This window comes from Eurosta solidaginis, chromosome X, assembly GCF_040869045.1.
Source record: "Eurosta solidaginis isolate ZX-2024a chromosome X, ASM4086904v1, whole genome shotgun sequence".
Taxonomy (NCBI): domain Eukaryota; kingdom Metazoa; phylum Arthropoda; class Insecta; order Diptera; family Tephritidae; genus Eurosta; species Eurosta solidaginis.
The window spans coordinates 204,363,990-204,377,271 of record NC_090324.1 but is presented as its reverse complement, the minus strand read 5'-3'; the positions used below and the strand labels follow the sequence as shown (position 1 = coordinate 204,377,271).

At 41.6% G+C, this 13,282-nt stretch overlaps 2 protein-coding genes across 2 annotated transcripts in view; one reads left to right on the top strand and one right to left on the bottom strand.

The window, feature by feature from the left end:
• Positions 1-13,282, top strand: part of Gat (GABA transporter) — a 1,840,468-nt gene that overhangs the window by 1,686,913 nt on the left and 140,273 nt on the right. The window lies entirely within an intron of this gene.
• Positions 9,587-12,227, bottom strand: LOC137234755 (leucine-rich PPR motif-containing protein, mitochondrial-like). The gene is given in 4 exon segments (XM_067758188.1): positions 9,587-9,782; positions 9,784-9,960; positions 9,962-10,712; positions 10,715-12,227. Coding segments are annotated over 4 exon segments (2,637 nt in total).

Genomic DNA, 13,282 nt, shown 5'->3' with positions numbered 1-13,282 from the left:
TCGGGTAGGAGGCGACTCGGGCCGTCAAAGGACTTAGCTTTTAATGAACGCCACCCAATCCCCCTCCCATACAACTCCAGTTTATCCCGTATGAAAGTCCTAATGTTTCATCAACAAAGTCTGCATGGAGAAAACCAACTCACGTCACGTCTGATACGCACCCAGTACTGGATACCTAATGTAAAAACCACGATTAGGGCGACAATTCACAATTGCAAAGTTTGCACTATACACCGAAAGCGTTCTCAGACCCAACTTATGGGTATTCTCCCTCGCGAACGCACGACATTCAGCCGTGCATTCACGAATACTGGAGTGGACTTCGCCGGACCCTTCCAAATTAAAAGTTACCGCGGCGGAGGGTGTCGCCTATCCAAAGGCTATGTTTGCCTTTTCGTGTGTTTTTCCACACGAGCAATTCATCTGGAGGCCACTACTGACCTCAGCACACCATCATTTCTCGCGGCTTTTGCCCGTTTTGTATCTTGGCGCGGATGCCCAAAAAATATGTACTCCGACAAAGGTACGAACTTTGTCCTCAAGTATTATTATTTTCTAATATATACATACCTATATATACCAGTAATTTACAAATACACGTTTATTTCCACACGTATATTTACACGTATATATTAGTGAAAAGTATTTGTGATTTTTGTTGTTATATCGGCCTACTGATTTTAAGATCGCGGGTTCGAATCGAGCTCAAGGCCTAACAATAATTTTTTATCATTATTATTGTTATGATAAATTTTTTCTTAATTGAAAAAATTTTTAAATTAGAATAGAAGAAAGAAAAAATTTAGACAACTGCCAAAGCTCGTTGTATAGATCCATTTCGGGAACTGCTAAATTCCTTCATCGGCAACGTTTAGGCGCCGCTGCTATAACCATTCAGCCATCACAGCGGTTTTTTGTTTGTCTTCATTAATCCTACTTCTATTCTGGTTCGTGCCAATTGATATTCACAACACTGCGACATCTGTTGCAGAATGGATGTGAAAATTGGACTTGTTTGATGGCAATGCCGCCATAGTGTCATATTTTATTGACAATTTTTCCCCGTGCTCTGGGATGTATTAACAATTTTTGTTGTTATATCGGCCTACTGATTTTAAGATCGCGGGTTCGAATCGAGCTCAAGGCCTAACAATAATTTTTTATCATTATTATTGTTATGATAAATTTTTTCTTAATTGAAAAAATTTTTAAATTAGAATAGAAGAAAGAAAAAATTTAGACAACTGCCAAAGCTCGTTGTATAGATCCACGCAGTGTTGTGAATATCAATTGGCACGAACCAGAATAGAAGTAGGATTAATGAAGACAAACAAAAAACCGCTGTGATGGCTGAATGGTTATAGCAGCGGCGCCTAAACGTTGCCGATGAAGGAATTTAGCAGTTCCCGAAATGGATCTATACAACGAGCTTTGGCAGTTGTCTAAATTTTTTCTTTCTTCTATTCTAATTTAAAAATTTTTTCAATTAAGAAAAAATTTATCATAACAATAATAATGATAAAAAATTATTGTTAGGCCTTGAGCTCGATTCGAACCCGCGTATTTGTGATTTTTTTTTTTAAATTTTATACATTTTGTTTTTACAAAACATTATACATACTACTAAATTCCGAATTTCGCGGATTTAAATCATTTAAGGAACGTCCCGTTGTCCGTGCTTGACTCTATTGTTCAAAAAAAAAAAAAAAAACACAAACACCGCCACCAATTTAAATTCCCTTTTTTAAATTTCTGTGGCACGAAGAGTTTTCCATCTTCGAATTTTGCGAACGTCCTCTGAGCGGACAAATATTTTATTCGGTTTTTTTTTGGTGAAAACCCAAAAGTTTGCATAAAATGCCTCCCAGTCCCCCAAAAATGTCCGAAACCGGGACCAAAAGGTGGCCCAAAGGAAGAAACGGCCAAGGAAAGGTCAACATCCCCTCGCCGGAAATCCAAATCAGTTGACCCATCCGCGCAAAAGTTCATCGCGGAAAGTGACAATCTGATGAGATACTGTGCAAAATTCAACGAATCACCGATTCAGGATCACACTGAATTGTATCTCATGATAAAGGACAAATCACTAGATGATTATTGGGCACGACTTCAATCGGTTTACGATCTGGTATTTTCGAAACCAGACGAAAGTTTCCCTGAAGCCTTCAAGAGTTCAGTACAAGGCAAACAATGCGCCTGCCTTGATACGTATGAAGTGACAAAAGCAAAGATTGCCGATCTATTTTCCTTGATCAAAATGATGGCAACGCCGAGTCCACCACCCCGCGTGGACCAACCCCCGGCTGAGGCAAATATTTACCTCAAAGTCCCAGCATGCGACACGGAGACCTTTTATGGTGGCTATGAAGAATGGCCCGCTTTTCGTGATATGTACACAGCGGTGTAAATTAACCACCCAAGGCTCTCCCGTGCTCAGAAATTGTACCATCTCCGGTACAAAACGCAAGGCAAAGCCGGCTCCATCGTCAAGCAATATGCGTTGAGCGATGATAACTTTGACCTTGCCTGGGAAGCTTTACGGTCACGATACGAAAACAAGCGGATCCTGGTTGACAACCAGATCAACTCCTTACTCACTCTTGCCACTATTCCATCCGAAAACATTGAGCAACTTCAGAAATTGCAAAATACAATCAACAACTGCCTATCCGTCCTTCACTCCCAAGGAGTTACGACAGACAGTTGGGATCCGATTCTGGTGTACATTTGTTCATCAAAGCTCCCCGAAACAACCCTGTCACTTTGGGAACAATCTCTCTCTTCTCGAAGAGATCTACCCTCATGGTCACAAATGAACGACTTTCTCACCTCGAGATATGAATTCGTTGAAAGGGTCAATAGGCTTCAACCAAGCAAACAAAAACCAGTCGCTCATCAAAATTCTGCGCAAAACAGGTCCTTCAACAGGACGCAAACCCTTGTGGCAGAATCTAAAAAGGAAACTTGCCAATGTTGCAACTCCCCGCACCTTATTAGATTCTGTCCACAATTCAAGCGAATGTCTGTGCAAAACCGGACAAAATTCGTAAACCAAGCTAAGCTGTGTACAAACTGCCTTAGCAGCACTCATATCATCAATGAGTGCACGAGCAAGTGGTCATGCTCGACATGTCATCAACGGCATCACACGCTGTTGCATGCGAGCCCACAAGCTCAAGGTTCCACCCCGCGAACGAATCCACCAAACGTGCAGCACACAACTGCTGAGTCAACATCTCCCGTTCGACAAACGCAGAATAGCTCCGGTTCTAGCGAGCTACCGTGTTGTTCAAATCACGCACCGGTTCAATCATTGCATGCAGCCAATGATAACAAAATTCTCCTTCCTACTGCTGTGGTCGCAGTCGAAAACGAAGGGGAATTATTTCAACTGAGAGCCCTTATTTATCAGGGCTCGGAAAGAACTTTCATTTCCTCGAAAGTTCAAAAACGGTTGAAACTTCCATTCGAACATTCAAAGTTCGAAATCTCTGGCATGGGTGGACAAGTCGTACAAAAGTCCTCCAAGCTTTGTCCTTTGACACTGGTTGCATCCAAGGCCATGAAAAGGATAAAGGCTCATGCCATTGTGTTGCCGCAACTAACAAAAAATCTACCAACATCCACCATTAGTCGCAAAATCTGGCAGCAGTTCAAACTCCTTGAGCTCGCTGATCCCAGTTGCCACATACCGGGTCAGACTGACATGGTCATTGGCAGCGACATACTTCCACAAATTCTGCTGGTGTGCGGTAGCATACTTGCGCAACAAACCATTTTTGGTTGGATTCTCAGTGGTCCAATAACTGTAAATGTTGTGTCATTCTCGACACAGGTCCAAGCGTCAAACGAGACACTCAGTTCTCAACTGAGAAAATTTTGGGAAGAGGAGGAAATTCCACAACCTCCACAGATATCCCCCGAGGATCAAGCGTGTGAGCAGATATACGCAACAACAATGACAAGTGCACCAAACGGTCGATATATTGTGCGACTTCCATTCAAGGAAGAGTTTCCTGAAAAACTCTCCCTCGGAAAATCCCACCCGGCTGCTCTGCAGCAGTTTTTCAGCATGGAGCGATCGCTTCAGAAAAAGGGGGAGTTAGGTACAATGTACAACAATGTGTTGCAAGAATAGCTCGACCTTGATCACATGGAATCTACCGACACATGCGAAATAACTTCGAATGGCAAGGTCTTCTCATTTTACTTGCCACATCATGCGGTAGTCAAACCAAATAAGGTCACCACCAAAGTTCGTGTGGTTTTCAACGCCTCTAAAAAATCTGGGTCAGGAAAATCCCTGAATGACGTGCTATACACTGGTCCAACTCTCCAACCAGATCTCATGCTACTAATTCTACAGTGGCGCATGCATAAGTATGTGTTCAATGGAGACATTGAAAAAATGTACCGTCAGATCCTTATACACGAGGACGACAAAGATTTTCAGCGAATCCTATGTCGCAAATCGGCCAACTCCAAGGTTAGCGATTTCAATCTAAAAACGGTTACATTCGGCGTCAATTGTGCACCATATCTCGCTATTCGTACGTTGCATCAACTATCCGATGACAGGAAAGCGACATTCCCGTTGGCTGCAACAATTCTCAAGACGCAAACGTTTCTCGACGACATCCTATCCGGAAGTCATACCATCGATAACGCCACCGAATCACTCGTTCAAGTGATAAACGCCCTAAAATCAGCTGGTTTCATACTAAAGAAACTAACGGCTAATCACCCGGCCATATTAGAACAGTTTCCGAAGGAGGATCTTCTAGACTCCAACTTCTTAAAATTTGAGAGCACTTCCAATACCAAAACTCTTGGCATTCGATGGAACGCGCTCACGGATAAATTTTCATACACCATGCTGCCGGAACACACCCAAAATGCGGTCACAAAGCGACAAATTCTATCTTCTGTTGCAAAACTTTTTGACCCGGCAGGATGGCTGTCGCCAGTTATGATCCAGGCCAAGATGCTTCTCCAAGAAATCTGGCTGGATGGAAGCGATTGGGATGAAAGCGCCAAACCCGCGACATTATCAAAATGGCAACATTTCGTAGAAAATCTGCCAGATATTTGCCACATCGAAATCCCTCGATGGGTTAATGTCGTTCCAGGGCAAGACACCCAAATCCACGGGTTCTGTGATGCCTCGGAAAAAGCATGTTGCGCAGCGATTTACATCCGCACACATGTGGGCAACCAAATAAAATCTTCTCTTTTGGTTGCGAAAGGCAAAGTTGCCCCCATAAAAACTGTAAGCTTACCCCGCTTAGAGCTATGTGGTGCAGTCCTACTCGCAAAACTGGCTTCAACTGTTCGAAAACAGCTCGACTTACAAGCATGCAACAGATTCTTATGGTCAGATTCTGAGATTGCACTAGCCTGGCTAGAGAAATCTCCATCGACCTGGAAGACTTATGTGGCCAACCGTACCTCTCAAATTCCAGAATATCTTCCCAGCGGCACCTGGCGCCATGTATCTAGCCAAGACAACCCTGCAGATCTTGGCACACGTGCTTGCAAGCCGCATGATTTGATAGGCTCTTCACTTTGGTGGCACGGACCACAATGGCTTTCTTGCCACATTTCGGCATGGCCAAAGCCGAAATCAGGTAGCTCTTCTCCACCCGAGAAACGCAAGGTCGAAGCATATCACGCACTTGAGGAAGAGGACGACATTCTTCAACGTTTCTCCTCATACTCTCGAGCTCTCCGTGTGATTGCATACGTGTACCGCTTTGCGAACAATGCCTGCAACAAATCCAAATCGGTGGCAACAACACATAATCCCCATCTGACGTACAAGGAGTTGCAACATGTGAAAACGCGGCTTGTGGCAATGGCACAATCTCGCCATTTCGGGGCGGAAAAGAGCGCCTTACAAAACAAAATGCCAATAAGCAAAAAGAGTTCCCTTCTGGCTCTTGATCCATTTCTGGATGGATACGGACTCCTACGTATCGGTGGCCGATTGGAACATTCTACAATGCAATACATCGAGAAGCATCCAGTAATCCATCCTCCGGATTCAAGGCTCTGCCAGTTGTAACTGGAGTTTTTACACCGCCCGCTTCTTCATGCAGAAATGCGGTTAATGCTCCAAATGGTGAGGCAAGAGTACTACGTACCAAAACTAAAGCCTCTTATAAAGAAATGCATTTTTCAATGCAAATTTTGCACGCTTTTCAAACAGAAAACGCGCACGCAAATAATGGCAGCTCTACCACCTGAGCGCTGCAATTTCTCACTCCCCTTTTCCACAACAGGAGTAGATTTTGCAGGTCCATTCCAAATAAAAGCATCAGTTCTGAGGTCGACCACTATCATAAAAGGGTACGTGGCTGTATTCGTCTGTTTTTCCACAAAGGCTGTACACCTCGAGCTATGCTCCGACCTTACCACCGAAGCCTTTCGCGCAGCATTCGCCCGATTCGTTGGCAGACGAGGTTATCCCTCAAAAATGATGAGCGACAATGGTAAAATGTTCATTGGCGCTCAGCGCGCACTCGAACGCGACTTCGTTAAATTTCTTAACGAATGCTCTGCGGACATTGTGCAGAAATATGCCCCCCAGGGAATAAACTGGCAATATATTCCACCCAGCGCCCCTCATATGGGCGGCTTGTGGGAATCCGCAGTAAAAAGTTTTAAAACCCACTTCAAAAAAACCGCTGCATCCCACAAGTTTACATTCGAAGAATTCACGACGCTGGAAAGAGGATTATCGGAAGAACCTTCAGAAGCGCTATAAATGGCAAACGCCACAGCGAAATCCTCAACCAGGCGACCTCTTCGTAATTAAAGAAGATTTACTCCCACCCACCGAGTGGCGTCTGGGACGAATCGAGAACGTTCGCCTCGGACCTGACAACCATGTTCGGGTTGTAGAGGTGCGCACCCAAAATGGGCTTGTTATACGCCCCTTAGTTAAACTGTGCTTCCTTCCAATGGAGCACCCTTCGAGCACAGCGCTCTAACTTATATACGTTTCCCCTGTCTAATTATCTTTCCGTTTATCATCCGCTGTATCCAACTACTTCTCGTTTCTCTGTCTGCTCTTATACTTCCAGGACGACACCCATCTGACTCCCACGGCAGAGACCGACAGCTGCCTTTAGTGTCGGCTCTGCCTCCACTACCACGCGCAGCGGACAGATCGAAGAAACTAGCGACAACCCCCAAACCGGAACATATGGCCAAGCGCATGATCACGCGTACCCCACAAGGCCTGCCAACGACGTAATATAGCCAGTCGCGCCTCAAATACCACCATCCGCGCCTTGCAGGAACTGCAGAATTTCCTTACAAGCACCTCCCTGCAGGGCGGGCAGTATGTTTAAGCCGCCTCCATCCCCATTAGACGGCGGCAAATCCTATGCGCAGCCGTGCGCGGCGAATGGAAAGGCGCCAACGAACACCCACCACTGCCATCGGCGAGTAACAATATTCCATTCGCTAGTCAAGCATTATTACTCGGCAACCGCGGAAGCGATCCTTTTTGCATATATTTATATTTATAGACATTTTATATATATCGATACTCAATATTCTTAAGTATTTACCAAGTTTATGAAGTGAATACATAGTTAACGTCACAAGTTGTTTTTTAACAAAGTTAAAACCATATCTATTGCAAGTTCATTCCATTTATTGTTGAAAAGTGAATATTAAAGAATTGAAAAATTTGTAACGTTTTAAGAAAATATAAACTCGTTTTATTTAAAAGGAAAGAGGTTCAGTGCAGCGAAGAAAGGCCGAATTTGTTCACTTCATATCCCTCCCTTCAAAAAAAAAAAAAAAAAATCAAACCAAGCTCCCGTTTACCCGAAACGAGGCCAAACGACAACCCCAATGCAGATCCCCCATCTGCCACAAAACACTTATTTTTTAAGAAATTACAAAATCAAACCCAAAGTCACTCGCTCCCCCGAGCGAGGGTACCAGAACCCTAACGCAGACTCAGGGTCTGCCACAGAACACACATGCACTGAGCCAAATGCACGAGGCCAACAGAATTTATCAGAATTCCTCATATCACATACACTCTCACTTAATTGAGGATATGAAATCGGAATTCCGTATCAAATTAGTAAAAGTTTTAGAATCAAAGAAAAACCCATCATGGCCGCCAAAAAGAGAGAATAGTTTTACCTTTTAATAGTTATATCATGCTCAAAACTAGAGGCATAATAGGTCCCAAAAATACATTAAAAAAGCAAGTTTCTCACATTCCAATCGCTACCGGCGCCTTACAATTTACCCAGGTAGATATTGGGCCAAATCTGGGATACCTTCCTTCGAACCCTTACGTTTACATGTATCTTGTCCACACGAGATCCAGCTCCCCCCAACAAATCAATCAGCAACAACTACGCGCGGCCGAATTGTTACCTATAATTTATGGATGGTGATATTGTATGTCACAAATGTGAAAAAATAGGGTATCACGTTTCCACTCACCTTACGCAGTCGAATTGCGATTAAGTAGGTGCCTTTTCAATGAAAAATGCTTTAGTCCACCAGGTTTTAATACTATACTGCAACATACTATATTTGGAGTGCTTGTATTTGTAGTATTTCTAAAAGATGATAATATCGGTGAATCACCACTTCCACTATTAGTTATATTTGCTAAATTCTGCGTCGTTGCAGGACGTGATACAAGATTCGCGGTATCGGATTAATAACTTTACGCACCGCATAAAATCGACGTTAACATTTTGCTGTAATGCCACAACAACGCCCTTCTTCTACGTAAATCTATTCATACTACGCAACATATTTACATGAAATACCATGTTTTGAGATTTTTGGATATGTGCATATTTTAATAATTTTTATTATTTAAATATTTAACTGCATTTTTGGTTTTTTTAATAGACTTATATTAAATTTTTTGGCATATCCGTTTGTGTTTGTTTGCATTGAATTAATTCATTTAGGTTTTTTTTCATGCAATCAATTACTTGTAGTTTATTTTATTTGTTTCAAGAGCCAAGCTGGCTCTTCAACTAACATCACGAGTGTTTGACACGGCATAAAGGGACCCTCACACCCTCTTCACATTTAGATGCACCATTCTAATGCGCGTATTGCTTAGCAAAATCCCGCCTCTAATAACAATTATTAATAGATTTAACAACATAACAATACACACATATCTATCAGTACATAGGTGCTATTGCAGAGTCGGGCATGTATTCCCTGAGCAGATTGCGCAATCGTAATATTTCGCTGCCAGCGGCAGCTAAATCGCTTTAAACTGAAATCTGACGTTCGCGTAAACGTTTAAAAACAACTGTTTCATAGCTCGGGGAAGAGCTTGTCACACTTTGCCAACCATCTAAACAAAGTGAACAAGCTGCCTTTGTAGAGGACATGGCTTCCGCTGATGACATTGACTCTAGATCAGTATGGCTATCGATGTAAACTGCTCCGCCATCTATTTGGCACACCATCGGATCCAAATCAACGCTGTTCAAGCTAGAAACATCGCTAGTCTCAGACACTGGAGCCACAACCGCACCACCATTGGCTGGTGTTGTCGAGTTATTACCACTTTGTACATCCTTCACTGAAGCAATAGTAGCCATATTTGAATTGTCATATTAGAAAGCTCATTTTTCATTGGGGTGCACTTGTATTTTTCACAGATTTGCGCAAACGTCTCTATAGCCTTTTCAATATTTGCATTTGTAAGATGAACCTTAATCAGCGGCCCCAAAAGTATATTTGTTGGACAAATATAGTTTCCACCAACTAAAGTATTGTATTTTATCTGCATTGCCAGCTTCGGCTAGTGAATTTAATAGGCGCCATACGGTCGAAGTGTAATTAAAAGAGCCTTCGCCGTCAGGCAATAGCTCCTCTTTTTTATTTCGCTCTAAAAATTTAATTGCCTCATCGAATCTTGCTTCCTCGATAAGTAATTTGGCTACATGTACCGTCCAACAAAAATTCAGAATCCTTTGCCTTTAATTTTTCATATTGCTCTAGGGCTTCTGCTGATTTGTTTTCTGTAGCGTACAGATCTATTAGTTGTGCCCATACGCCATTCGGAATATTAAAACCTTCAGCTTCTAATTTCCCGATAACTACCAAAGTTCCAGTACCGACACAGGCACTAAGTAGTTGACGCTTTAAATTGTTAGCCTTATCACCTTTTGTTCCGACATTAGCAGTGAAACGTTTAAGTTCTGCAACTGCTAATGTATCAAAACTTCGCTTCTTTGGTTCCGTATTTTTCAGCGGTACTGGTACCAATTCACCAGAGCTCAGTTTACCCAAGATTTCTGCGTCTTCAGTTGTCATTTCAGAGGCCAATCGTTCTGATAAACGAGCAGCATTTTTGTTGCTAATTGAAAGTCCTTCCTTTACCAGTGCGGGAAGAATGTTGTTCAATATATCGACAGGTTTTATCCGAAAATATGTGCAAACATCACTCGAAACAGCACCAACGTCAAAACTTTGATTTTGTTCATCAACTTCACTCACAGCTTCTTCACTTGTTTCAACCGCTGCGCTATCATCATCATCGGCACGTTGCGTGCCACTACTGATGATAAATGAACGATTTTGTACACTTTCGTGTAGCTGTCTGAGTACATTTATGAATGAATCATAGTCATTTGTAGCTGAAAGCGCAGTTAATAGAATAGGTCTAAAAAATGATGGCGCATAATATGCTCTGTATGTATTATAATATCAGAGGTAGCTTTCCAATCATTGTTTGACAGTGCAACGTATGCAGCAGATGCCGCTGCATTACCATTCGATGTACCAGGATCTCGTAAGAAACTTATGATTTTATCCCAATTCCTTTCCTTTAAATTTGGAACGTAATCACGTAAAGTTTCAGAATTTGGGCTCAAGCCAAATTCGTCTTACATATTTCGCAATATGTTAGTAATGTGAGTTGGTTTAGCAGAGCAAATCAAAGGCCAAAAATTGTGTTGACGAATAGGAGAACCTGAATTTTTCAGTTCGCGCAAAAGCGGCATCGCAATAGAAACACCACCATAAGTAAGGGCGGCTTCGGTGGCAACCAAAAGTGCTTTGGGATTTAGTCCTTCGTCTTGCAGTATTGTGCATATGTTTAAGATTTTCTCAACGGGACGTTGAACTTTTGCCAATTGTTTTATGAAGAAAATACCGACATCTATTTGTGTGCCATCAGATCGTGTAGCACGTGGCATTAAACGTAATATTTTTAAGCCCACATCCTCATAGCCTTTATTTACCAAACGCAGTATAACATTTACGGCATCCTGGTTGAAACCAGTTGGAATACGTATCTTCGCCAATATGGGGTCTACTTTATTTGCATGACCATTAATACTTAATGCATATACGATGTCCAAAAAATCTTTATCTAACAAGAATATCTCTTCCTTTTCACATTCATTCAATGTACTTAGTATTGCATCAATATCACCATGCCGTGCATAACAACACATAAGCGTTGTGTATGTATCAGCGCTAGGCTCTAAATTGGCTTGCTTCATTACCGACAAAATGCCTTTAGCTGATTCCAAGTCATTTGCCAACGAATGGCCCAATATGAGCGAATTAAAAACATTTTCGTTAACTGGTAGATTTTTTGATCGCATAAATTCTAAAGTTCGTGCAGCTCCATCGATATCCCCTTGTTGGCAATAACGTGCAATCAACCTTTGATATGTTAAACGATTTGGTTCAATATTTTTAGATTCAATTTCGGTAAGAAAATCAGTTGGCGACACCTGATGTTCATTTTCAAAATCAACACGCAGCAATGCATTGTAAAGAGAAATATCCATTGGTATATTCAAGGCATGCAGAGTCTTCCAAATCTCTTGGACCAGTGCAGTACGAACTTCAGGCATTTCTTCCGGCACCAAATTACCACAGCAACGTATAACAAGCAATGATTGCGAACTAGTAGCTGAACTTTGGGTGCGTATCTCTTCGAGTACCTCTTCAATATCACGACGCGATATACGTCCACTACGACGTACATCCTGACCCAATCTACGCAGTTGTCTTTCTAGGTTGAAATCTGATTTCGGTGCTGGGTTATTGGCACACCCATGCTGGAATTGTATACCAATACTGGAAGTGCTTTGCAGCAGGTTATTTCCATTTTCACTATGACGTACAGAATCTACAACGAAATTCCTTGTAAATCCAGCAAAATAACGTATAAACTTTCCTGTGCGCAATATTGATGCCATGTTTTTGCACTTTTGGTAGTATGTGAAGACGCCAAAAATTGCTTTGACCCAAGCAATATGATAAAACCTGCAAAGAAAAAAACAAAAAAAAATCGTTATCATATGCTGCAATAGGCATCACAAAAGTGTGACAACTGCCGGCGTGGCCAACGCCGCAGTTGGAGCACCCTATTGCTATGCCGGTAGATCTAAAATCAAACAAAATCCGATACAAAACCATCTCCAGATCTCCACCATCAGAAAATAAAAGAAAATTCATTAATTACTAATTTCAGTTGGAAAATATACTGAACTATATTGAATTACCAATATTAAAATACTTACCCTTTTGTTTCTGAATCAAACCAAACTTCGTACTACGGCCATGCGCCGTAGTAAAAGAATATACCAACGGGAAAATTCGTTCGATTTTAGTCCCGTTTGCTTCAATTCTGTGGAATTTACATTATATATATAAGTATTAGGGCTGGTCGATTTAAAAATCGCTCATTGCTCTGTGAAAATCGTATTCTAGGGATCAAAATAAGAAACTTTGCCGAAGGAACCATACCTCTAAACCGAATTCTGATGTCTCCCCCTTTGGGTCGAACTTTTGGGTAGGAGAAATTTCAATTCTACCTGCTGTGTCTTGTGCTGGCTTAAAAAAAACAACACAAGCAATTTTAGATCTGCAATTGTGTCACAGTGATACCTTCATTTTTTAAAACGGTTGAATAAAAAAGCCACACAACTATGTTTACGACATGCATATGCATCACAGTGATGCCTTGGTTTTAAAAGGGGGTTGTAAAAACGCTAATTTCTAATAATTTTTTTAAATTTCTTTTCTATTACTAAGTTAAATTAATTTTTTCATTTACATATGTTCTGACTAAATAAATTTCTAAAGAGAAAAATAAACTCCAAAAAGAAAAAAACATAGGCATTTCAAAGTGGGATTTTTCAAAATTTGCCCCTACGACCCAAAGGGGGGGACATCAGAATTCGTTTTAGAGGTATGGTTCCTTCGGCAAAGTTTCTTATTTTGATCCCTAGAATATGATTTTCACAGAGCA